At 40.2% G+C, this 27,527-nt stretch overlaps 1 protein-coding gene across 1 annotated transcript; it reads left to right on the plus strand.

Annotated features, from left to right (window-relative positions):
- The first annotated feature begins 381 nt into the window (after positions 1 to 381).
- akt3b (v-akt murine thymoma viral oncogene homolog 3b) lies at positions 382 to 27,527 on the plus strand. Its single transcript, XM_084932251.1, has 14 exons — positions 382 to 724; positions 9,051 to 9,517; positions 14,965 to 15,090; positions 15,172 to 15,283; positions 17,070 to 17,214; positions 17,861 to 17,992; positions 18,266 to 18,331; positions 18,583 to 18,651; positions 19,457 to 19,579; positions 19,701 to 19,829; positions 20,385 to 20,599; positions 21,703 to 21,790; positions 22,643 to 22,745; positions 22,996 to 27,527. The coding sequence occupies exons 2-14, from the start codon at positions 9,472 to 9,474 to the stop codon at positions 23,079 to 23,081; spliced, it is 1,440 nt and encodes a 479-aa protein (XP_084788377.1). The 5' UTR covers positions 382 to 724; positions 9,051 to 9,471; the 3' UTR covers positions 23,082 to 27,527.

Raw genomic sequence — 27,527 nt, forward strand, 5'->3', positions numbered from 1 at the left:
TGTGGAAAAATATTGCATAAAAGCAGCATTTTGAGCTTTTAAATGAATCTGAACACATATACATATAAAGTACAGGAAGAAATTATTTGATGCCAAATAAATAATTACCTTTGAACCTCACATGTAATTTTTCTGCAGCTATTTGAATTAAGTAAATAAGCCAAGCTCCTGAAATATAATCTATGTTTTAAATTGCGTCTTGGTCCCCCACTTAAACAACATGTCATAAGCAGTATTGTCTGATTCAAGTTAAGTAATGTGGCTGTGACTAAATGACGAGGATAAAGTACCCCAAATTATTTGATTAGCTGCGACTTTTTTGTCACCGTTTTTTAGAAAGACCACATTTCCGACAGCCCTTGAAGCCAGCAGGAGTCCTCCCAGTCAGATCTGGCTGAACGTGACGAGCCGACTCGGAGCCGAGCGAGGTTTCCTGGCGGAGCTGCGGAGGGAGCAGGAGTTGAGCGGGTTTGTCTGTCTGTCTGTCTGTTCGTGTGTCTATCCGCCGCCGCAGTCGCTGTCTGCCTGGGATATAAAAACAAAACAATATACCCCTGAAAACTCATCTTTACGGCTTCAACGGTCTGGAGACGGCATCCACGGCTATGGACCCATCGATGTCCTCCTGTTATCCACACTGAGCGACGTTACTCCGTCGGATGCTCCAGTGCCCAGAGGAGAGGAGGAGGAGGAGGGGGTATCCCTATCATTTTTCGACTGCCAGGTGAAATAATTATATGATATAATGTGTGTGGGGTGGACGCTTGGATTGTTTGTGTGAAAGGGGTGATAAGGAGGGGGGAGTGGGAGTCGTTGTTTGGGGGGCACGGGCAGCGGGTTTGTCTCGAGCCTGGAGCGGAGGTTAGCACGCTAGCTAGCTGCAGTTAGCGGACTGCTGCTGCTTCGTCATTCGCCGGGCTGGGAAGGATGCGGCGCTGGGATGCTGCCGCTGCTGCAGCAGCAGGGAGGGGAGGGCCAGTAATGGTAACTGTACCGGCCGTCTGGCTTCGGCCCATCGTCCTTATGAACTACACCCCCAACCTCCCGTTTTCCCCCTCCCACCTCTCTTCGTTGCGCCCCCCGCCTTCATAAACCACAGACTCTCAGTTCAGGATGAACAAACAAAAATCGCAGATGATAGATACCGGAGTGGTTTCATCAGAGAAATAACACCACTTCCAACAGCTTGACTGCCGGACTGTCAGTTAGCCAGCTATGCTAGCCAGGCATTGAACTGGCTGACCGGCTAAGATTAGCACTAGCATCACCCCCCTCACCCTCCCCAGCTAGCATCCCTGGCTAACCCGCATCCTCCAGCCGAGCCATCACAGGCCAACCACACAACCACCTTCCCATCCTGCCGTCTCACACCAGCTATTTCATCGCCACTAACAGTTAGTAATCGGCATAAGAGCCGTTGCCAGACATTTATTCACGGTTCGCCCATTAAAATATAATGGAGCACGCCAAGCGGATGTTGTTATGTAACAGATAATGACACCACACGCCCTTGAAACAAAAGCTGTTGTTTCAGTATTTGTTTGTTTGTGTGTGTGATGCAGGGCACAATCATGAACAATAAATCACAGACAGGGGAGGGGGGAGTGTTTGTCGCACCGAGGGCCGCAGCTCTGAGCCGGCTTCTGAAATATACAACCCCTGCTCCTGTCAGCCATTGTTTTTGTTGTCATTGGAGATCTCAGCATTTGTTTTCCAGCGCTGGATCTTCCCAATGGTGCTTGTGTGAGCCATGCATTGAAGCAACATGACCAGTCGGTCATCAGAACACAACCAGTACCGTATGTTGTTTGAATGCTGAAATTTGAATGATTATTGTCAGTATAAGGCATGCGATTTTTACCCACAATGTGTTCGTTTTTTCATATGAAAGAGAAGCCACTGATGTGGGAATCAGGTTTTATTGTTAAATTACTTGTAAAATGATAGCAGAGGTGGACCTACTAGTCTCATCTCATGTTGGGTACTGGCATATAGGAAATTCAGTTACTTGTGAGACATTACAGTGACAAACCTTTATGAATCATCATCATCACTGCATCTGTAAAACTGATCAGGAAAACAATTATCTCTAAGGTCATTTGTCAGAGCATTCAGATAGCTCTGTTCAGAGGCAGTTCAGTGTGATCTTCATAAGGAACAGAATTGCATTACAGAACCATTTAAAGCTAATTGTAGTCCCTCTGTTTATAGTCACTGGGGTGATATAATTTAGCATATAGATATCATTATCTTTCTATGTTTAAAGTGGATAATTTGACAAATAAATTGATATAATAAGTTCTTACATTCTGCTAACCTGAATTGGATAAGTGGTTAAGAGCAATGGCTGGGTCTTATTAAGGCTTAAGCTGAGGGACAAGTTTTGGCTCCAAGGAGCTATATTACAGTTGCACACAGTTAGTTGCTCTAAACATGAGTTAATTTTTTAATTGTATGATTTTGCGTTCATTTACAAAACATCATCATGGAAAATGTCTTTATATGCACCTGTGAAAGTAATTTCAGGTAATATGCTGAAATAGTTATTGTAATGAAGCAGTATTAAACTATACACATGTGTTCAACATTTTAACATGCATACATCCATTATTTCACTTGATAGTGTTGGTTCTGTAAATGTAGTCTAAGTATCAGTGATGTAGAGATTGGGGCTCTGTAGGGGCCATCAGTTGCAGGACTCCTTGTTCTTTTTGCTTGATGCATCTGGCTGGATGTTTGAGCTTTGAGTTTGAGCTGCAGCATGAATTTGAGATGATCAGATGCCTCCTTGAGATCTTTACATGATGGAGAAGAATCTAAACACTTTAAAATCCCAAACTTTTGCATAATAAAGTTATACTATTAAATGTCAAATATTTATCCCATTCATGTTATCTCAGATCCTATGTTGCCTCTGAATGTGAGTCAAGGAGCTGATGCTGGTGGGTTTTTTTTTTTTTCTTTGTGTTCTTGGTAGGGCTGCACAAACTGTTCAAAAATTCACAAGCACGCAGAAAAAAGTCCCAATATCTGAAGCTGCTAAGGATTTTGAAGTTCCCTTTCTGATCCATGGGAAAAGGACAACTTGTTTTAACCTCTCTTTTTAAAAATATGTTTAAATTTAGAATTGGGGGAAAAAAAGATAACTTTGGAAAATACTGCCGTGCATTTAGATATATAAACATCAATCAACAGGGCCAATATTTGCCAATAGAGATATTCAACTAAAACTATATATTGTAACTAGGGCTGTTCGATATAACGATATATATCGGGCAGGGCTGCACAATTTTGCATAAAATGAGAATCACGATTTTTTGGCTTAGAATTGAGATCACGATTCTCTCACGATTTTCTTTTCCAGTATAAATATTTATTGCACTTATTAACTGCACATCAACTTCGTAACAGTTGAGACTGAACATAAAAACAATAAATAAACATAAAAACAACAAATGTCTCACATTTTGTCGTTGCCGCAAAATGTTGTACAGCTTGAAATTCCGTCTCCACCGTTGCTCGATGCTGCGTGTATAGAGCAGGTAGTGCAACAATAGAAAAATAGTTGCGGGACGGCACTGTGTAGCGTTTGTCTAGGGTGTTGATCATTTTCCTAAATCCCTCGTTTTGCACAGTGTTGATGGGAGCCATATCTTTGGTCAGGTGATAAGTGATAGCCTCCGTAATTTCTTTGTGCCTGCGGGAGTTCGACGGGTATGGGGAAGCGCTGTATAAGGTTCCCGTTATTGATGTTTGGGTGGTTGACCGGGACGAATTTTCTCCAGTCACTTTCTCGTCATCCCTGACGTGCTCTCCGTTGTTTTTTCCCTGCCAATTTTAGCAGCCAGCTTCTGTATCACGTGGTATAAGGCTCCGCCCTTGTCATTTGTTGAGCAGGAAGAGTGAGCGCTTGTTTTCATGCAGATTACGTCCCGGATCAAAATGCGGTACAATCGTCGTCCTTTTTTTTTTTTTTTTTTTAAATCGTTGTCATTTGGAAATGAGATCGCACATAAGTATGAATTGAGATCGCGATTTTCTAACGATTAATCGTGCAGCCCTAATATCGGGTGACGATATAAAAACGTCTATCGTTTCATATTGCGCTATCGTTTGTTTCGTAGTGTGGCAAAATATAATGTTTACGGAAATATTTTTTCATCGTTTTGATGGTCATTGTAGTGGTTATATTAATTTGTTAAAGTTCTCTCTTTCTTTTATATTTAATATGACCACATTACGGAAGGACAAGCGACTGTTTTTACGCGTTGTCGTTAGCAACCACTACGGTAAAACAATGGCGTGGCTCCGCCGTCTGCTTGTTTGTTTTGCATATTAACCTTTCATAATAAAGCTCAAGATCCTGTTGAGACTTTTTAAAATAAACTAAATCCCGTGAAAGAGTATGCAGTGTTTACGGATGAGAAGCAAAAAAGAGGCGTTAGGTGCTAAAAAATAAACCTTAGACTCAAACGTTAGAACAGGCTTTTCCCCGCAGCACGCCGTGTAATAAATACTCACAAAGAAAACGGCAGCTGTTACAACTTATGTCTAAAAATGTATAGCTTCATGCATCGGCTAAAAGTCATAACTCCAGGTACACGACGCCCAGCTGAAAACACTTCATGCAAGTCGAGCTGCCCGAGATTCACAGAATTTACAGAAAATTTTACATTTTTGTGATTTATATCGTTATCGGGATGATAGATGTCTTATATCGGGATATGAGATTTTGGTCATATCGCACAGCCCTAATTGTAACTAGGGCTGCCACGATTAGTCGACTAGTCACGATTACGTCGACGAATCGTCGACGAATAATTTAATAGTCTTAGCGACGTTTGAAGCTTTGTAAGATCCCAAAAGATGCAGGAAGAAGTAGTAGGATTTAAGAGTGTAATAACGGACTGAAACAGAAGATGGCAGCACTGCATGTACAAGAATGCCAGCTGCCGTTAAACCCCGAAGAAGAAGAAGAAGAAGCTGTGTCCCAGAATTCATAGCGCGGCCCTGCTCAGTTTTCAACAATGGCGGCAGCTAGTTAGTTTTAATATTACTCTTATTATTCTTTCTGGGTCACAAAATAAACGTTTAACATATTTTCAGGTGAGAATGTAGCTGTGTAAACCTCAAATATCTGCTCAGTTTATCAAGACACCACATATTTTCAAAAGCGCTCCGACGTTTTCGATAGCTCGATAGCTAGCCGGGGTTCAAGGCTCATTAGAGCCGGTGAGAACACCGGACTCCCGGCAAATCGTTTTCAAACCCACTGCCGTCTTTCGCGGCGGTGGGTATCATGTTTAACCTGAAAGGTATTATGTTAAACATGATATATAAGTCACTTAGATAACTTAAAAATGATATTGTTTGGCTTTTTTCTGTATTTTATTTGTTCCTGAGTAAATCGGTTTGGCTGAGATTAAAGTTATAGTTTTTACACAGCTGAATAAACGTCAAGCAGACAACTGATTATCAGAAGTGTGAGATGTTCGAGAATATACTCCGGTGTCCTGTTATATTTTAGATAGCAAGGAGCAGACGGCTGAGTTTATTAAACTTCACCAAAACAATCTGCAAATGTCATTAAAATTTAATAAACTATCATCTTGTCTTTATTGTTAGTTAGCACAAACCTTAAACACTTAAAGCTGTAAGCTAATGATAGTTATATAAGAGCAGATGCTGCTGGTGCAATAAGCTGTACGTTTTACGTCCAATGGATGCAAGATCTGATTAGTCGACTAATCGCAAAAATAATAGGTGACTAGTCGACTATCAGAATAATCATTTGTGGCAGCCCTAATTGTAACAAAAAGAACTGACAGTTACACATCCATGGATCTGTTGCTGCTCGGTGTTATTTCTAAAAGTCTCAGAAAATCTACCAGAACTACTGTTTAAAATGTCTAGTTAAAATCTTCCACAGGTGTTAAGTTGGTTTGAAATCGGGTGGATTAAGTAACTGTACTTATAGCTGTCCACATTTCATTTTGATTCAAAATCATATTTAGATGGCGGCCTGCATGTAACATTTTTAGGGAAGACTAGCAAGTTGTCCTTTATGGAAGCTGTGTCAGTAGGATTGAAGAGATCCTCAAACTATTCCTTCAATTGCCCAACTAAATTCTCAGTTGAAGCCAGCAGGACTATTTCCTCACTGTATAAAGTACCATGAGAGCATGGCTTTCCCCTCCTAAGTTGTATAATGGTTCAACAGAATTGTTTGGAGGCCAATCAAATGTTTTTCTCCATGGCCTCACCAAACTTTTCCCACAGCTGAGTTTTTGCTTTTGTCACTGCCAGAGTTTCAGTCCACTTTGCCTTTTGGTACTTGCCAGGTATCTCAGGAAATATACGATCTAACAAAGTCCTATGGGACGTCTTCTTTAATTCAACAGTTTCTTTCACATTTGGTGTCTGCTATCTACTTAGGAGGTTGCCACGATGACAGGCATCAGCTACCTCGCAGCCACAGCTCTGTACAGACACCTCAACAATGGAGGTGTGGAATGCAGTCCATTAAGAGTCAACCAAACTTGCTCATGGTTCTTCCCCAGCTGAAAGCTGTTGTTCCATGTCTCAACATCTAGTTTCAAAAGGCAGAAATCAGACTGTAAGGGCCTTCACCTATAACTGCACCCTGACTTGCATAGCACTGGACCTGCTCTTTGTCACTGTGCATAATTTTTTATGAACAGAATAATTTGGTGGAGCCAAGTGGCAGAAGGTCTTCACTTTGGTGGCCTCAAAATCTTATCACTGCTTTTTGGAGTAGTTTAAGTAACTTGGTGTCTTGTTCATAGGTAAGGGAAGTGTTTGATTGATGAATGGATTGGTACTGCTTCTGGAGTAATGGAGACACTCATTGTGGAAAACTGAGAGCTGAGCATTAAAGGAAAGCTGTCAATTTACCAGTTGGTCTGCATCCCCATCCTCAGCTGTGGTGGCAAGCTTTGGGTAGTGACCAAAAGAATGAGATTGAGGATATAGACAGCTGAAAGTTTCCTCCAAAGCGTGGCTGGGCTCTTCCTTAAGCCCTTTTCCGTTGCTACCTACTTGAATTGGCACAAAGCAACTCGAGGCGGCACAACTTGTTTTCCATTACAATCGAGTACCACTTAATGTGCATGGGGTTGTTATAGCAACATGGCTGAACATCCTGTGTCGTCATTTGTATGTGACATGAACAAATGTGGATGTCAAGGCGATGTTATACCTGCTGCTCGGTCTGTGGCTTTTTGTCAGGCTCAGCACCACGGTGTTGTTTCTGTGTGGGCATTTCCCTTGTTGCCAGGTACCAGGTTCTGTCATCTGATGGAAAACCCTAAAAACCGTGTCGAGCTGTACCGAGCTGACCCGAGTAGGTACTAATGGAAAAGGGCTATTAGAGATGGGGTGAGGAATTCAGTTAATTAAGGTCTCAGAATAGAGATGCTACTCCTCCACATCGAAAGGAACCAGTCATCTGACTAGGGTGCCTCCTTGGTGCCTCTTAGGTAATGTATTCCAGACATGCCCCACGAGAAGACCCCCTGGCTGATTTGGAAACCTCCGGAAGAACTGGAGTAGGCGGCTGGGGTAAGGCAGGTCTGGGCGTCTCTGCTTGGACTGGTGCCCCTGCAACCCAGCTGCAGACGAATTGCAGTGGATGGATGGACTATTTAATCCCCAGAGAGAAATAGTCTCTTTAGCCGCAGTTAACTGGATCTGATTTATTTTGACATGATATGCAAACTCCCAACTCCTTTTCTAGTTAAACTGGAAAAACTATTTCACTGTATTTAAATTTTTTATAGAAACAGTTTTATCCAATTGTTTAGCTGTTCTATGAAATAATGTAACTGAGACAGCTGTTGTTGTATTGTACATTTTCACACTCAAGACTAACAGTTTATTTTGGGAAATCAATGAATTAAAGTAAATAGTAGCCGCTGCCTTTTTGTTGTTGTTAACTTGACATAAGTTTGACATAGAAACAGAAACATATGTCCCATTGTTCTCAATTAACTTGTCATATTTACTGTAAGTCTTATTTACATAAACAAGCAACATTCTCACAACTGTGAAGTCCTACCTAAGAACAGAGAAGCCTGTTGGTATAGTCAAAGAAGGTTATGAGGGGTAGGATGGAAAAATGTGAGGATGGATGAAAAAGGTGAGAGAAGAGAAATAGAAATAGGAAAAAGAATCAAAGTAGGGGCTGGTGAAGAGGAATGGGGCGACAGGAGTTGAAAAAGTGAGGCAAAAGAATTAGAATGAATGAGGGAATGAATGATGGAGGAAAGCAGGAGTAAGAACTGGGGAGGGAGGGAAGGAAGGAAACGGGTGAGACTGGGAGGTCCTGGAATTCTGTGTGGAAGGAGGAAAAGTCAGCCAAGGGAGAGATGGATGGGGAAACTGAAGGAAGGACAGGAGAAAGAGAAAAAACTAGTATACCTAGTCAAGAAATGATGAAGAGGGGGACAGAATGGGGAGGGGACAAGAGAGGAAGAAAATTAGTTTGTGAGGAAGAGAAGGAACATGACAAGAAGGGACTAAAGGAAGTAAAAGAAAATGAGAATCATCAGGAAGTTGATAGCAGGTAAATGATAGATGTCTTGATGCATGCTCAATCATCCAGGCAAGCAAATCCTGAAAGGTTGATTCTGCTCATCTGGACGTAGAATTTTTCCCACTGAAAACGTTACGCCCAGATGAACAGAATCAACCTTAAATGGTAGTTGGCATAGAAAATGGGAGAGGAGAGAATGAGATACGTGAATTTCCTTCACTTAAAGGTGAGTGAAGAGAGACAAAGGAAAGAGAAGATGAAAAAATTACAGAGCTGGGAACCAGAGACATGAAAGAAATAGCAAATTGTCTGGCAAGGGATGTAACAAAGGAAACAAGGAAAAGGTTGGAAGGAGTTAAGGAGGCAGGAAGCGTGCTAAGGTTCTGAACAATGAGTGGTTGCCTGCTGTGTTTGCTGTGAGAAGGAAACTATCCACTGACCTGCTGTGGGTTTTTTTTCTCAGTTTTCTCCTTTCTCTGTCGTTGTTTCCTTCCAGGCTGACTCACTACTGGACCGCCTGAAAACTGAAGAACTCTGAGAGAACAAGAGAGTGAAGGGAACACTGTAAAAGAGGGAGTGAGAAGAAAGGAAGGAAGGAGGGAGGGAAAGAGGGAGCAAGAAAAGTAAAGACGGTGAGGAACACTAGACGGGAAGAGAGGCAACAGGAGAAAGTCAGGTTGGGTCAGAAGGGCAAGAGGAGGAAAGAGTAAGTGATAGTGGACAAGAAAAGTATAAATATTCATCTATTAGGCAGTGAGTGGAAGAATTTAAAGTCTGATGAGAATAAGTCAAGCGGTCAGACGGACAGCTGACTGAGCTTCAGACAAACCCACTGTCCTGCTAACCCTCCAACAACTGTCCCTTCACGGTCACCATACTGGGAGAGCTGGGAGAACTGGTCACGAGGAGAAGCCACCATGAGCGACCAGAACGTCGTCAAGGAAGGCTGGGTCCAGAAAAGAGGCAAGTTTTCCTTCTTTTTCTATTAGGAATTCTAAACTCTGGTCTTTAAAAACACATCTGGCAACCTTGTAGGTTTGAGCATTCCAAATAGAGCTGCAATGAATTGAATGGTGATTTGATAATGGATTCGATTTTCAAGCAAAAAACTTAGTATTTATTTGTTATGCTTATCCTACATTGCAGTAAATTGAAGAAATAATTGGCAGGTTAATCAATGCTAAATTGTAGACCTAGTGAAGAATTAGACCTGCAGTGTAACCAGAGCCTGATGTGTTATTCCTCTGTTGTGTCCCACAGAGTTACACTGCTGTCCAAAGTTGTCATTCCCATATACACTAAACTCTCGTCCCAAATACCTGTTAGAGCACCAAATGTGGATTAATCTTAAAAATAGAACTGCAAGGTTTATTGTTTTTTTGCAGACAAAGTCATGGTGTGAATGTGTTTGAGTTTTCAGCAAAAAAGTTGTTAGAAACCCACCTGCACAGGAGTTAAACACAATTAATATAATGCTATTCACTGCTGTACTGTTAATGCATGTGCACCTTTGTGCAAGGAGGAAAGATGAAGGAGATGGAGAGACACGTGGGATTGTTTTGAAGGGAAAGCAGTTGGTATGCTCTTAAATTCTAGCAGAAGAGCAGAAAATCATATTGATTACTGTTTATATACAGTGATCAATAGTTTAGCCTACCCTGATTTGTTAACATAAGTGGATGGACATCAGTTGTACAAGTGAAATACTATTAATTTAATTAGTTTCTTAACATTTGCCTGGTTCAGTAATCTCTTTTCTAGCTTTTTAATTGTTTGTTCATGCTTGTTTAAATACAATTAAAGGAAATAGCAGTCTAATATACATCGGAAAAAGTAATGTTTGAAGTTTATCTTAAAACAAAAAAATCAAAATCATGGTGGATGGACTGAGAGGGAGTCATCTTAGACTCAAGAGGCTCCAAGGCTTGTAATACATCTGTAAAACAGTCGTATCCAGTTATTGGCACAAACTTTGCCTTTTCTCTTTTAGTTACACCCGGGATGCTGATGCGTTGCTAATTTTATTAGAGACCAACTGTTTTTTTAAGTTAGTTGTTATTCTGTTATGACCAATATACGTTTGGAGTGATACTGAAAAAACTGTCAGTTTCAAAGAACATACATTTCACTACTAAATGTAATTAAATGCCTGTTTATTCGTGCTTTTGTTATATATTATTATATTGTTCTGTTATAATTAACTGTATTTCACTTCAACAAAGTGCAATCTTTGAGCAGTTCTGCAAAACTGGGAAAATGCAATCATTTATGTCATCATAGAAATAGATCATGAGGGCTGTGGGATATGACCAAAATCTCATATCCTGTTATGAGATGTTTCTCATCACGATAACGATATATATCACAAAATAGCGCTTTTTCTGTAAATTCTGTGAATCTCGGGCAGTTCGACTTGTGTGAAGTGTTTCCAGCTGGGCGCCGTGTACCTGGAGTCGAGTGTTTTGACCGATGCATGAAACTTTGAGTATTTATTGCATGGGGTGCTGTGGGGAAAAGCCTGTTCTAACGTTTGAGTCTAAGGTTTATTTTGAGCGCCTGACGGTTCTTTTTTGCTTCTCATCTCTCCATTCACATGATTCTTGTGTAGGTGGTAGAAGAGATTTGTCGTGTTTGAGTCCGTGGTGGGGACCGGTTTGAGGCATAATTTGCATAGTACAGTTTTCTGGTCCCTGTCGGACGTTTCATAACCAAACCATGTCCATGCTACAGAGGTAGCCCCTTGTTTAGGAATAAGGTCCTCGATTTGTTTTGACTGGTCTTTCTGTTTGGAGCTACCTGGTTCTGGCTCGTCTTCACTGGCCACGGTGGTATTCTCTGTGCCCTGATGAAAAAATATTGCCGTAAACTGTGTATTTTGCGACACCACGAAACAAACAATAGCGTATAATTTGAAACTATAGATGTTTTCATTTTGTCGTCCGATATAAATCTTCATATCGCACATATCACACCTGTAGTGAAAAGGACTAGGATGTCTATAAGAAATATTATTAATTTCCTAACCTGCTTACTTGAATTACTCCACTCAAATGGTATACTCTGCATTCATAAATTATTAGATTAGTTGAGTGTAACTAACTCTTAGTGGTGTTTGGATCTGCAGCCTTGTTGCAAGATAAGGTTCATGTTGTCTGTGCAGAATGTGGCTTTATGCCCTTTTAATCTGACTCAGCCTACCTGTGACTAGCACAGTGAACTGACTGTTGTAGAGTGTTAGAGCTGCACTGTTTCACGGGGCTCTCATCTGTCTTACTTTTCACATTATTTGTTAAGAACTTTCTTTCACAGAAGCGAGAGGGGAATGGAGGGTGCTGTTGTCTGTGGTGGGTAGCGCAAGGTAGAGGTAGAGTAAGATCTTAGAACCAACAGCAACTGTTGTTGCACTTGAAAAAAGTCCTAATTGTCTCGTTGACTAGTTGCTCACTTTGCTTCTGGCTGTTTTACTTATTAAACGTATAAACCAATGATTATTATTATTAATTTATTTTTAAGATCAGTTCACTGCTAAGAGGGCTTGAAAAGACACCGCTTGTGCTTTTCAACACACCGGCTTCAGTCATAATAGATTTGTTTTTATCCAGCTACGTGTGGACATGGCCTGAGCCACCATGCCAGTTTGAAGCACAGAACCTCCAAACAATGGTTGTTTACCTGCCAGACATTGAGCAGTGAAGGCAAGCTTTGCAGGGCTGCAGCCCAGTCTGAACTGCACTTTGCTGGTGTGTTTTATTTCCCACACTGGTTTTTGTGTTTGTGTAAGTGTGTGTGTGTTTGTGTTTGCTGAAGGTGGGTTTGTCTGGTATGAGCTCAGGGCTTTTGGCTGGCAGGCAGGCAGGGGGAAGTTTCTCAGTGGCACTATGAGCATACAGAGGATGACCTAACACTCTGGTTCCTTCCTATCTGGCCCCCACAAGTCCCTGAATTGTTTATTGCGCCTCTGTGTGTTCTTATAATTCAGCCTTAATGTCCGTCTCAGGGACGCTGTCCTCACAAGCTCTCTGTGTTGTTTCAACATCAAAACTCAAGAGTTCACATTAAGTTCAGGAAAGTTTGGACACAGTTTCCACACTACATATTAGTGGGCGTGGGGAACACACATTTTTACATATAGCTGGTTTAAAACAAAGCAGAGGAAGTACAGTTTTGCACTATAGCTAGTTTTCACAGAATGCAAGTAAAATGTTTCACATATCAGTTAAATTTTCTAATCTAATTTGACAGATGTTAAAAGGGATCTGTTATCCTCTCCTTCATTTTTTCATATCTGCTGCTATAAAGGTAGAAGTTTATATTAAACATTGCTGAAGATAAAAAAAAAAAAAAAAAAGACTTTAGTGTCTCTACAATGTATCCCTGTGAGCCAAAGACTTAGGCTTCAGGCTGTGTGCGTGTGTTTTTATTTCTTTGCTTGTTTGTTTGTTTGGTTTTTTTAGGGGGGGGGGGGGTCTACTTTTGGATTCAGTGATGTCACATTGCTCTGGCTGTTGGCACAGAGGTCCCACCAACCTGTTGTTTAAACTTTTAAACCTTTTTGTTAATCAGAAGGAAGGGGGCTTACAGATAAGGTGACCTTAAAACAAGAGAACCTTAAATAGCTTGTTTAAAGAGGATGGACTAAAGAAGTTGTAAATGAGTTGGAAGTTCCCTCTCCTGGGAGTAAGGAAGAGGGAGGCCAAGCAAGACCAGCTGAAGCTGCAAGTTGTTTAATGTGATCAGTTATAGATTTAAACTGTAACTTAATGGGAAATCATTCAGATTGAAAGGTCAAGTAGGGCAGGACCAGACATAGTACACATTTTGAAGAGATTTATATGAGTAATGGCTCAACTGATATAAAAAATGTAGTTCTACTGTTCCACTGTACAAATATCTGGACACACAGCATGTTTCTGTTAAGCAGAGATGTGGACTGTTGAGACAAAAAATACATTCAAAAAACTTTCTCCAGCTTTAAAGGTGCAGTATGTAAAATCTCACCAATGGCTGTCAGATTGATGACAACAATGTGTTTTCCCTCCCAATTCAAGTGCACAATCCTAGCTATGCTGGCCACTCTAGGACAAAGAGCTGTTCTTGCCACCGTTCATCTGTAATGAATGTAGGCTGTCAATCTACTGTTTACCTCAGCTGACAATATGCTGCATCACCATGTTTGTTTACTCTGAATGAGGCTGTAAAACTTTCAGATATCAATTCGTGATTCAGTGAAGCTCGCGTGTTAACATTAGCTGGCATAATGTTAGCCTATAACTAGCTGTTAATGTTTAGCAAGCTAAGTGTCAGCTGCTTAGAGCCAGGAGGGTTCCCCGTTTAATCTGCTGACAATAAGTAATTGCGACAATGTCTAGTTTGTTTTTTTCTAATAAATGACCCCCACTAAAATTGCTTACTTTACCCTTAAAGTAGAGCTGCTGTCAGCGGCAGTTGTCTTACTGACAGAGGTATTTGGTGTCTGTCTCATGCCGAAGCCTTTATCCTTCTCATAAGACTGTTTTTTTTTCTGAAGCCTTGTGAGTCATCACATGTCATAGTTTCTTCAGGGTTTGACTTGTTTGATAGACCATAAAGCGGTTCAGATGTTAATCATTGATATCACAGTTCTTTGTTAACTCTGGTGCTAGTATGACTCTCTAATTTATAAAGATATCCCCAGGATGTATCCATGGTAAATGGCCTGTATTTGTATAGCGCTTTACTAGTCCCAAGGACCCCAAAGCGCTTTACACATCCAGTCATCCGCACTGACAGAGGCGAGGCTGCCAGACACTGGCGCCACCGGACCCTCTGACCACCACCAGTAGGCAACGGGTGAAGTGTCTTGCCCAAGGACACAACGACCGAGACTGTTCAAGCCGGGGCTCGAACCGGCAACCTTCCGATTACAAGGCGAACTCCCAACGATCGCCCCATGTACCCAAGTAACATGGATACAGCACAGCATAATTACAGCATTTGTTGTAATTATGTCACAAATTGATGACTCAGAATAGCAGGGAAGCAACACATAAATTGTTATATGGAGTTTGGGAGTGAAGCTAAAATGAGAGTAAAACAAAAAATGACACAAAATAACAATTACTAGGTTTTAAAGTGATGACTCGTTTGTGACTTTGCAGACGTTTTTAATCCTAGTTGAAAGAGTAATCTCTGGATCTTTCTGAACTTGAACAGCATTCCCCAGCAATCATTAGTTTAGTGTGAGGACTACATGATTAAAACACCAGTAAATTAAAGTCCAAAGTGGTCTTAGTGGTAATGTGTGGATTAGGAGCTGGCACTGGTACTTAATTCTAATTTATAGAACAGACTTATGAAAGGTTTAAAAAGACGTGATAGTACCAGGGTATGAGCTGTTAGTGCCATTTTTATCTTTTATTCCCTACCTGCAGGAGAGTACATCAAGAATTGGCGACCACGCTACTTTCTGCTGAAGACAGACGGCTCTTTCATCGGCTACAAGGACAAACCACAAGACTCTGACCTGGCCTACCCACTCAACAACTTCTCTGTAGCAAGTAAGCCATGAGTGGATCATCGCACGTTTCAAACATCACTAACTTTGTACGACTCAACACATCTCTCTGTGTGACTGTCAGAATGCCAGCTGATGAAGACGGAGCGGCCAAAGCCAAACACCTTTATCATCCGCTGTCTGCAGTGGACGACAGTCATCGAAAGAACTTTTCATGTTGACACTCCTGATGAGAGGTGAGCTGTCATCTTACAAATTCCTATATTTCACTATTACAGCAGCCTTCGATAATGAAGAAGATCCTTCTAAAAAATAAAAGGTATACATCTTAAGGAAAAGGAGAAAAAATATTACAGAAGTTACGTAGATTCTGTTTAAATAACTTTGTCTGATTTATAGTTAAAAATAATGTCCTTTTGATACTTGTTATAGAGCCTCAATACATTCTTTCATATTTTTAACTTCTTAAGCCTCCAGTGGGGCCGGAGCTGAAGTTTAGCTGACCAAAGGCAAGATGTAGGGTGCGCTGCCCTGTCTGTATTCTTCGCAGGGAAATTTAGAATCACAAATCAATCTAAACCTGAGAGGCTTGAATCCAGAACCTTCTTACTATGAGGCACCACACCACTGTTCAACCCCCCCCCCCCCCTTTCTGAAACAAGTATCTCTCTCTTTAAGTCAACTTTTTTCTGATTGGCTTTGATATTAAACACAGATCTACGAAGGCAGATCGGTAAGGCTTCCGTGTTCACAGAAATACCTCTACGGATGAAGTAATCATTATTAGCAATATCCTATCTCACTGACATAAAATGCCAAGAATAGTAGGAAAAAAATGCAGCGTTTAGAACAGTGTGCATGTATGACAGAGAAAACAGAAATGCATTGCAGCTCTTTTAATGTAAATAATTTATTAGACACTCAACGGTGAAACACATTTTACACTGATTGTGGGCTTCCATTGACTGTGTGTATTTATTATGAAGAAAAAATAAATAATATTTAATAAAAAGATATGAGAGTCATTACCTAATATGAAAGGAGTGGGTCAGATTATGGAAATGGTTGAATTAAATTCTAATTACTTTACACAGCAGGATTCAATCAACACAATGAGAAGACAGTCAGGAAGTGAGTGGGACTGAGATGGAAAGTCAAGTTTTGCAAGTAAACACTAAAAAAATGTACGCACAAAGACGTGATACCTGATGTGAAATGATTTGTTACTAACAACATTAAACTAAAAACACATGAGTAGGGTTGGTTTTATCACAGATTTGGTTGGTTTTGAGGATGGTGGATCGCTGTGAGAGACCCTGAAGAACAGTTTGTTTTGACCAAGTATATCCAAAAGGTTCCTTAAAAAGTTTTAAAAGGCAAGAAAAAAATGTAACAAACATCTTAAGAAAATGTCTTAAACTGAACACTGAGGACTCTAAACGATGCAAGAAAAAGAAGTCGGAGTTTCGTAATTTTTTTCACATTGCATTTTAAAACAATTGCCCACATTTATAAAGATTGACAGAGTGCCACTTGGATTATTAACATACAGATCAGGATAGAATTCACAGTTCATCACCAGTGATTCTGTTCTTACTCACCATTGTATCTCATATTTAGGCCCCCAGCAAATTTTTATTTATAAGACTCTGCTGTAAAGATTGCATGCTTACCTTTGATCCTTGATTGAATTTAATCACAGTATTATTATGTAGTTGTTTTTCTCAGGGTTTTTTTTATGTTTTTCTGTAGACAGATTCTTGTTGAAAAAGAGGAGTCAGTCTCCTGTTTGAATTAACAATTTATACTACTACTACTACAAATCTTAAGAACTTGACAAAAAAATGTGCAGCCGGAAGCTGTCGAACTAAAGAAGAATACTTTGCACAGTGTGACGTTATGAAAACTTTAACCTTTCCTATACGGAAGGCATATAGTTTAATTTAACCATCTTTTTAAGAAATTTAGAAAATAGACTTTTGACGTTTAATCTATGATGTTGTTTCCACATATCTCCTACAGGGACGAGTGGGCTGAGGCCATCCAGATGGTAGCAGAGTCACTAGCCAAGCAGGAAGAGGAGGGCATCTTGTGCAGCCCCACCTCCCAGATTGAAAACGTCAACGAGGAGGAGATGGACACCTCCATTAGCCACTACAAACGAAAGGTAGAGACTGCTTTAATTCTCATTTCCAGCTTCATACTTTTATTGCTGGAACTCTCCTAGAGTAGTTTTTCATGAGTTACAGTTCAAAATAATCCTTGTTTATCATATGCTGGGCCTTGAAGCACGCCCACTCTCACCTGAAACAAGCTGTTTTAGCTTGCTTCTTAATCTCTTTAGGCCAGCGTCCCTGCTGATTGAGTGCCTCTAAATAACGTAAAATCTGAACAGCAAGATATCTGTGTCTGCTCTCGTTTCTTTAACTGAAACTGAGTGTTTAAAGCAGTGTGAAACCTGAGCTTTTGGTTCATCTGGATTACTGCTACACACACTGACCTAATTTGCGGAAACCTGAACATCCACTGTCGTACCGCTACAAATATGACAGAAAATAAGAAGAAGCATAAAAGTCCAACTGTAATAAAGCAGTTGAGGTTAAAACACTGTTTTGACTTGCAGTATCAAGGACTCACAATACAACGTGTTTGTGGTATATACAGTAAAAATCTGTATTGTTGATCTGACCATTCTTCTATGTCCCAGTTTGTGAACTGACTGGTTTACTTTAAGCATATTGCTTTGAAGATGAAGTGTACTGAAGACTGGAGAAATGCTTATGACAACTTTTTCCTGATATTTCTTTCCACAGACAATGAATGACTTTGACTATTTGAAGCTTCTGGGCAAAGGCACTTTTGGTAAAGTCATTCTGGTGAGGGAGAAGGCGAGCGGCACCTACTACGCCATGAAAATCCTCAAAAAAGAAGTCATCATTGCCAAGGTCCTCTTTTAAATGATCAGCCTTATTGCTGAATGATTCAGTAACGAGGTGTATTTTTTGAATCTACCGTTACATATTTGACTAATCTAATCTGAATCTAATTAGAGCATGTCTGCCTTCTAATATTTGGTGTTTTGCATTTGTTAGATGAAGCACATTCATATCAAACATTCTCTCAAATTTTAGATTTCGGCTCAGTATTGGCTTGATCTTTTTAGAGACGAGCTCCTTTTTACTCCTCACTAATCATTGCTCTTTAATCTTTTTGAACAGGATGAAGTTGCTCACACTCTCACAGAAAGTAGGGTTTTAAAAAATACTCGGCATCCATTCCTAACTGTAAGTATGCTTAGATTGCATGTATCATTGCACCACATACAGGCACTTGTCCTGCTAGGAGTTGTGTGAACCAAGTTGTAATTTGCATTTTGTCCAAACAAGCTATGACTACTAGCATCTGTGCAGAGACTCTTAAGAAGTGTTGTGAAGAATAACAGCTGGAAAGATGCACTCGATTCAAAGAGCTTTTGTGTTGCGTTTGAAACAAATGGCACGTCTGGGTTTAAAATATATTTTAATATTTTTCACAGTCTCTGAAGTATTCATTCCAGACAAAGGATCGGCTGTGCTTTGTAATGGAGTATGTCAACGGAGGAGAGGTAAGAAGTCACTCAGAGACTTTTTAAATAGCACTTTGATGAGAGATGTTTTCGTTTAACATACAAGGATTTTTAAAAGTTATTGAATAATGTTGATTAACATGACGGTATGAGATTCAAAGTGCTTTTAGAGCAAGCAGTCTCTCACTAGATAGTGTTACGTTTCACTGGGAAACATGTTGGACTGGGAAGTCTGAACTTTTGTGGTTCCATTGTGGTAATAGTTTCATCATTTTAAAGCACGAATCAGTTCAGGGTTTATTTAGTTTATTTTATGACCATAAAGTGACAATTACGATATATAAAATGATTTTAAGCAACTTTAAGTGTTTGTAGATTTTTTTAAAATTCTATCTATATTGAATCTATTAAATGTGTGTGTGAGTGACATGGAGACTTGGTCTCCTTTATAGATTTGCTTTAAAGAGTTATTTATTACTTTTTAAAACTGGCTTGTGTATATTTGTACATTTTATATATTTTTTCTCTGTTAATACTGTCCATATGCATATAGTGCTGCAGAACTGTGCCCCCCCCCACCCCCAGCATGTTTGCACTGAGTAGGAGATGCTCTGTATCTCATTGTACAACTGTATAGTGACAATAAAGGCATTCTATTCTATTCTATTCTATTCTATTAAACTGAACAATGATTCTGCTTTTGTTTGGACTAAAACTGTGTGTAATTCAAAGTTGTTGTGTTTGCTTGCTGAAGCTATTGAGTCATGATTTCACCAAGTGAATTATCACTTGATAAGAGAAACATATCTAAACTGCATGAATTCATATTGTTTCCTGTCCACAGCTATTTTTCCACTTGTCAAGAGAGAGAGTTTTTTCAGAGGACCGCACCCGTTTCTATGGCGCTGAGATCGTCTCTGCTTTAGATTATTTGCATTCTGCCAAGATCGTGTACCGTGATCTGAAGGTAAAGTACACCTGCTCTGTGTGAGATCTGAGAAGTGTCCGTTATTATTCTGAATTTCCTGCTTATAAAAGGATACAGTAAAGGTTAATGGGTTTTATTCTTCTCCTCAACTACTCATCAGCTGGAGAACCTCATGTTGGACAAAGATGGCCACATCAAGATCACTGACTTTGGTCTCTGCAAAGAAGGCATCACTGACACTGCCACTATGAAAACCTTCTGTGGAACACCGGAGTACTTGGCTCCTGAGGTCAGCGGTCACACCAGATACACATGAAGACTATTATCTGAATTTTGGGTTTCAGATGTTGACAAACATTCCTATGGCTATAAAAAACGAGAAAGAGAGCATAAGATTAAAAAAACAAAACCAAATTTATCCGGTTTGTCCTCTGTAACAAATTCAGGAAGGAAACTGTTTTTCGGATCCTCGGTTTGTCTGTGTGTCACCACCCAGCAACTACCAGGTCCAATGTGGAAGTGCCCTAGGAGGCAGTTCCTCTGATGAAGTGTTTTCTTTCCAGTGGGTAACTGATCTCACTTCTTTTAATGTGGTTCTCAGTGGAGAACTAGAAAGTTGTTTGCTTCATAAAGAGGATATGAAAGAGGTTATCACACAGTTAAAGGTTGAAAAAAGAATTTTTGTGAAGTTCTCAGTTGAGCTAATCATAATGATAGTGGCCTCTTGGCTTTTAATATAAACAGTCACTAGAGGAGAACCTTTTATGTAGGGCTTCTTCTGAATGAAATACAAATGGGGCTAGTGGGAACAATATAGTAAAAGGGTTTTTGTGTAAATCCTCAGGTGCTAGAGGACAATGACTATGGACGTGCAGTGGACTGGTGGGGTTTGGGCGTGGTGACATATGAGATGATGTGCGGACGCCTGCCCTTCTACAACCAGGACCACGAGAAGCTGTTTGAGCTCATCCTCATGGAAGAGATAAAATTCCCACGAACCCTGTCAGCTGACGCCAAGTCACTCCTGTCAGGGCTGCTCATTAAGGACCCCAACAAACGGTATGCATGCAAATTAAATTTTGATCAGCTAACCTGTGCAGTGAAGTTCTTTTTATTGCTAACTGCCCTGTTCTGTTTAGACAGAGTCCCCTCATTGACACAAAGACTCTCCACGAGTCCTGACTTCACTACTGACTTAGCTACGAATGGAAAACCTGCTGACTGCCTGAGGTTCACTCAGCGGTTTTCTGTCACTGATAGCACAGTTAAAATGTACAGGTGCAACAGGCCTTTCTGTCAGGTCTTTTCAAATGGATAAGAAAACTAAGAAAACCAAATTTTAACCAACGTTTTTTTTTTAAACTGTATGAGAGATGTGCTTAATGTGGCAGGCAGGCAAATGCAGCATGCAAGTTGCACTTCAACCAGGTGCATTTTGCTGTTAGCAGCATTTCAAAGCCTCAGCTTTACTTTTCTAAACATACCTCATGTGGCTAGATAAATTAATCTTTATCTTCTCTGACCATAAAACCTTTCTCCAGAAGGCATTTGGCTTGTACGGGTGAAAATCAGCAAATTATAGTTTTGCTTGAAGCTGTCGATTTTGGAGCAGGTGCTTCTTTGTTGGTCAGTACCTTCTCTGTCCCTGGCAATGTAAAACTTATTATTATTTTGTGTTCCAGCAGTTTCCAGTTAATGGCAGACTTGAGCCTCTGTGCTTCCTCAACATCCTAACTTTACCTAATTTCATCTTGAGGTGGAATTTGGGTCTCCTGCCAGACTTTGGCAAAGTGGTTACATATCCAGATAACATGTTCTTACATACAATTGCTTAAATTAATAATCTTGCACACACTTGATGAGAGCACAAACTCTCTTTATGTTAATGGGTGCCCAGCTAAAATGTTCTCAGGCAAAACCAGCTGGTGGCTGCGTTCAAGTTTCCACTCTTATCATCCCTGAAGCATTTTCTGTGTCTAACGAAGACGCCAGTGAAAAGAGGCTACTGCAGCTTCACTGAGCGAACTTGTTCACCCCATCAAGTTATTTTGGGATCAGTAGCAGGTGGATATTCTGGTTCCATTGATGGAGACTTTGTGAGAGCGCTATTTGATGTATGACTTTGACGCCATTTCCTTCTTATTCTGTGTGTTGGTTGACAGGTTGGGCGGTGGACCGGATGACGCTAAGGAGATCATGCGGCACAGTTTCTTTGGCACAATCGACTGGCAGGACGTCTACGACAAGAAGGTGAGAGCAGGATTTAGCTGCTAGACGTCATCGTCACTTCAATCGAAATCGATTCAAACAGTGTTTCTGAGGTATTCTGGTATCAGGGTTACCGTATTTTTCAAAAGAAGTCTGGCTGACATGTAAAATCCAAAATGGAATGAAAAGGACAAAACATTACCTCATCTTTATTTCATTTGAACACTATAACACAGTCAGACAAGGACCACCAGGTTGTTTTAACATACATATTTGTATGTTGTTTTTTTCTCAACTTGAGCTTTCATAATAACGTGTCCACCCAGGCCTCCCATGTGCGTATTGGAGACACAGACAACAATATGGTTTGAAGTTTTAAACTGATTTTTTCCCCCAGTTCTTCTGTGTTCACATTTGGACCAGGAAACTGTATTCCCCTGAAATTTGCCTTTTTTGTACGTCTAATGAAGAAACATAACACACTATGTAGTCTGGTGATAATTTCTTTGTGTTAGTGTATGTTAGACTATCTAAAAGTTTAGAACTCACCAAAATAATTTTAATAAAGTAAAAAGAAAAAAAAGGCTCTAAATGTTTGATTTGAGTTCTGTTTAAGGTGAACAAAAATATCTAACCCTAACTGTAAAAAATGCATGACCTAATTAGTAAAGGTGAATTTTAAGCCTAATCTTAAAAGTACAGAGGGTGTCTGTAGTCTAAGGGTAAAATGCTTTATTAAAATCTGTGTTATATTAGCACGACTGATAAAAGAAAAAGTAATTTGACAAAAAAAAGTGTTCCTTCAGTTGAAGACAACAGCATATGTGAAGCTGTTTGAAGACTGAACCCCTCAGTGATACAACACCACCACTCTCTGCTTTCTGTCCGTCCCAGTTGGTACCACCCTTCCAGCCTCAGGTCACCTCTGAGACAGACACGCGCTACTTCGATGAAGAGTTCACAGCACAGACCATCACCATCACTCCACCGGAAAAATGTAAGTGCACATTCACTGCAATTTATTGCATTGTATTAACTGACTGAGATGACACTGCCAGCAGCTATTGTGAGTTTAGCATGTTTGCATGGCACTGGCTCTAAACACAAACTGCAAATGAAAACAGTATTAGTATTGGACACACTGAATATTTGAGGAGAGTCAGGATAACTGCCGTTAAAGTTTGTAAGGACAACCTTACTGTCCATAATTGGAACATTCTTATCTTTTCCTGTTTGTGTTTTTACAGACGATGAGGACGGGATGGATGCAGCAGACAACGAGCGAAGGCCTCATTTCCCACAGTTCTCCTACTCGGCCAGTGGCCGAGAGTGAGCTCCAGCCCAGCCAGGCAGTATCGTCCCCATTTGTGGCCATTTTGAGGAAAACGCGTAGCCATTTTAGGAAAAAAAAAAACAAAAACAAAAAAAACACCAGTCTCCCCTCTTTTTCTTCTTCTCTGCCTCCTTGCAGAGGGGGAGAAGTCTTTTTAGGGACTTTAAAAGAGGTTTTTGCACAGTGGGATAGACTCCAGCCGGTCTCCCCACACTAAAAAATAAGTCTCCTACATTTTCAGCGCTATTTACTGCAGAAGGCAATGTTTTTGTTATTTTTTTTTTTTTTTCTTTCTGTCAGTATTAAGTTGTCGACCCAGGTTGCGTTAATATTTTTGTTTGTTTGTTGTTTCTGCCCATTTTTTGTTCTTCTTTTAACTTTTTTGCACTTGGTTTGGAAGAGCCGTTTTAGGGAACAAAAAACCAAAAATGTTGCCTTATGTGTGCAGATGTTTTGCATCATACCTACAGGGTGGTGTTTTTGTTGTTTTGGGGGATTGGGATTTTTCATCAGGGGAGAGGGTGGGTGGGTTCTGGGATGTGAAAGGTCATAAATAGTTGAGAAGAAGTGCATGGCTCATGGTTCACTCATTTAAAAAAAAACAAAAAAAAAAAACAAAAAAGAAAGAAAAGAAAAGAAAAAAAACCCTCTTCCTCGTACATTTGCCATGGCAGCGCACATTTCCCAAATCCATGGTGATGAAAATCACAGTGAGCCTACAGATTACAAAAAACAAACAAACAGAAAAGAGAAGTTGAAAGATGAGAATGGGTGAATCTATATCATTCCTTTCATTCGTCGCAGTAATTTCCCTCTTATTTTATTTTATTTTTGCGCTTTTTTGAAGTTACTTTGAAACAAGAAACACTAAACTGCCAGAAACTGCACAGTTCACTCAGGCACCACAGAGCACAACCGCATTCAAACTCAGCTTAACCGCTCCAGCTTTCCACAGCCGGCAGGGGAACGAGGCCTTTCTCTGCAGCATCGCCGCTTCTTCTCCTCCTCATCATCCACCTCTCCTCTTTTTTTTTTCTTCTTCTTCATTGTAGCTGTAGGACTAGAATGGAATGGATGTTTACACAGGGAAACATGGCTTCATGTATGTATGTACAGTTTGCGATTGAATGGGGGTCAAGAATATGCTGTCATAGCACACAGAAACACACACACACTTAATCTCAGATGTAGTAAACCGCAGTGTTATCTATAATGATCATAGTGAAGTCGGCAGTTTACTCCAAACTGAGATTTGATGGTCTTTTCTTCTGTTTTTGCAAAACATGGGGACACGAGAATGCTCCACAACTTGCAGAAGCCCCAAGCCTCAGGTCACGTCTACATGCCAAGCAATTTGCTTGCTGCACGTTGCTTTGTAGTTGGTTCCGATGCCTGTTCCTGCTTCTGGTTGCTTATTTAACCCTCTATTGCTACAGTCACACTAGTGAAAACAGTGGTTGAAGTCCAAAGCATGAACAGAATCACTGCAACTGTGTCACCTGCCAGCTTCAAAGCACTTTTGGTGCATCAAGACTTTGATAATAAGATTGGAGTCAAGCAGTCAGTCTGCTGTATCCGCTCAGTTTGCAATTTAATGGGGTCAGATTTGTACTTGGATACAATGTTTTTGCACAAATTAACTGTGTTAAAGAAACAGATTTGAATAAGAAGTTCAGTTGCCTTGGGATGGCAATTTTACTTTAAAAATGACATCAGCAGCTTTGCGCATGTACAAGAACACAACCAGTTGCCAACCAGCTGAGACAAGTGTCTTGTTGCACAGAGACAGAAGAGTGGCTCCCTTTGGCACAGACTGACTCAGAAAGCAACATGTTGTCAGTCTATTTCTAATTATCCAGCGGTTATGTGCAAGCCTTTGAAATCTGAGTGATTTCAGTCACTCTGAGTCAGACCACAGTTGTCTGACAGATTGCCTCCCACCAGGCGACCTTTGGAACTGCCTTGCGATCTAAAGAGGTCACTGCAGTTACTTGCAGTTAGTTACCAAATACAAAAGTATACACTGGACAACCACTTTTTATTTTTTGTTATTTTCCTTTTTGAATTTCAATTCAATTTTATTTATATAGCTCCAAATCACAACAACAGTTGTGATTCAATGCAGAGAGGTCTATTAACACATAGTGAGTGAGAAAGGTGTCTGGAAAGGAAAAACTCAATGCATCAAGTCACAAGAAAGTTTTTGGCGGTTCAGACTGAGCTTCATGTAGTTCCGTCCCCATCATGTGTTAGTTATTTTGGTCACTGAACTGATTCCTGCTGGCCTCTGCTTTTATGGAGGCCCCTCCAATAGCCTCCAAATAGTGAGTCCTTAACACAAGTAACCTAGCTGTTATATCCAGAAACCAAAATTGACAATCTTCTGGTATCGCCTGTTCCAATGTGTGTTCTGACATGTAGCTGAAAAAGTGTTTTGTTTATTGAAAACAGTAAGACGTGTGGATATTTTATTGTTTCTTAGCTCAGCTGCTGTTGAAAGTAATCAGAAAGCTGCCAAACTCATTCAGACAGTAAGTTCGACAAAAAACTTATATGGATAAGAAGATAGTCCTTCTCTGATGTGCTGTGCAGCTACAACTAAAGGCAGTAGTTGGGCAACTACAACTTAAAGTGATGAATTTATTACAGCATTGGATAGTCCGAGTATGGCCTGGTACCCTACAGGTGGATGTTGCGATGGTTACGAGTAGCAGCTGTACTGACTTGCCAGAGTCAGTGTGGGGACTTTTGTGGCTTAAACCCACCAGCAGACGGTGTGTTTGGAGTGTAGTGAAAGTGAGGGGGCATGTTGGTGTTACTGACACTGCAGCTGGAGTTTGCTCGTCTGGACTAGCTCGCAGGCTTGGCTCCCACACTGGCAGTATTAGCATATGTTTAGTGAGTTCTGCCCAGAAGTGGCCTGACTGATGCATCACACTTCCTACGAGAAGTGGAACTGACTGTGGAGAATTGGGGAAAGCGATTCAATCATCCTAAATACTGTCAGCTAAACTGTCCTTGTGAAGCAGCCTTTTCACCTGTGAGCACACATCAGATCTGATTTGCTGGAGAATTCTGCCGACTTGAAAGTATTTTGTACATTTACAGATGTTTGGAAAGATTAAGAAGAAGAACTGAGGATTGGTACGTCTTTGTGTGTTAAAGTAACGACGCAGGTAGAGAAGTACGACCGAGACATATCGAGTAGTGAGTAAAAAGTGAAGGGAAAGGGTTTTGCAGCTGTGCAGGAACCTAAAAAGAAGATTGCTGTAAAGATTTTTTTTTTTTTTTAAAGGAAAAAAAGAAACATTGTTTTCAGTTTAAGAGGAGAAATATTGACTCACAAACACAGATACAAAGACTGTTTTTACATGACAAATCTTAGTGAAGAAAATGTAATTTATCACACAGATGCTAAGCAGAAGTGAGGCTTCCAGCTCCAGACGCAGGGGTCCTGACCCAATTAATCTTGTCAGTATTATGAGAGAAATGTATTTACACACAGACAAATATTTAAATTGAAGTAAGAGTATCAATAATTTACTGATCATGTCAGATCACAAGAAAACTGAGCCGTGAGACACTCGTGTATGAAGACTGTGAGGACTGCGAGAAAAAAGTGGCCCCAAACTTCTTGATGTAAATATGCAATGCCTTTTTTTGTTCTTTTTGTCTTCACTTATGAGGCATAAACATTTGTTTTCTGTGTGACTGTATGTTAAGCTTGCTGATGAGAATAGTGACCGAAAAATCCAAACCACCCGCAAACGATTCAAAAACTGCTTTGAAGAAAAAAAAAACATTTTAAAAGGAAAAAAATAAACACGTGTCAATGAATGGACCCTTCCACTGTTTTTTGTTTGGGTTTTGTTTGGTTTTTGTTTGTTTTTTTTCAGTTTTGCGTTTGTTTGGTTTTTTGTGATTCATGAGGATGTTTCCATGGAGACGAACCCCAACCCGCCTTTCTTATGTCACCATGGTCCCTGAAAACGATCGACTCCAGAAATGTGAGGACATCTGTAACATGGAGTCTGCACTGTACTTCTGTTCCCTTCACCTTCTTAAAAAACTATAAGAGCCTTGGAGGACTGTCATTTATTTGTTTGTTTGTTTTTTTTCCTGTGTGTGTGCGTGTGTGCGGTGCTGGTTTCATCAGGTTTCTTCAGTCCCAATTCCTTCTCCTTCCCTCCTTTTTATACCATAGTGTTTGTTTTATTAATGTTTGTCATTCTAGACAGTGTTACCTTGTATGTTGTTAAAAAGGCACCTCTTGAAAGTCGCTGAAGAATGATGGATGCATAACTGATTTTTTTTTTTGTTCGTTTTTTCGATCATTTGCTTGTTTGTTTTCTTACCAAAACATTAGGGCAAGAACCCAGTAGTGGACTTGCATTGCCGTGGTAGTATTTATTTTGAATTAAATTAAAAGAAATACATTTCAGGGTT

Source organism: Perissodus microlepis, chromosome 6 (genome assembly GCF_051167445.1).
Source record: "Perissodus microlepis isolate ML-2025 ecotype Zambia chromosome 6, ASM5116744v1, whole genome shotgun sequence".
NCBI lineage: Eukaryota > Metazoa > Chordata > Actinopteri > Cichliformes > Cichlidae > Perissodus > Perissodus microlepis.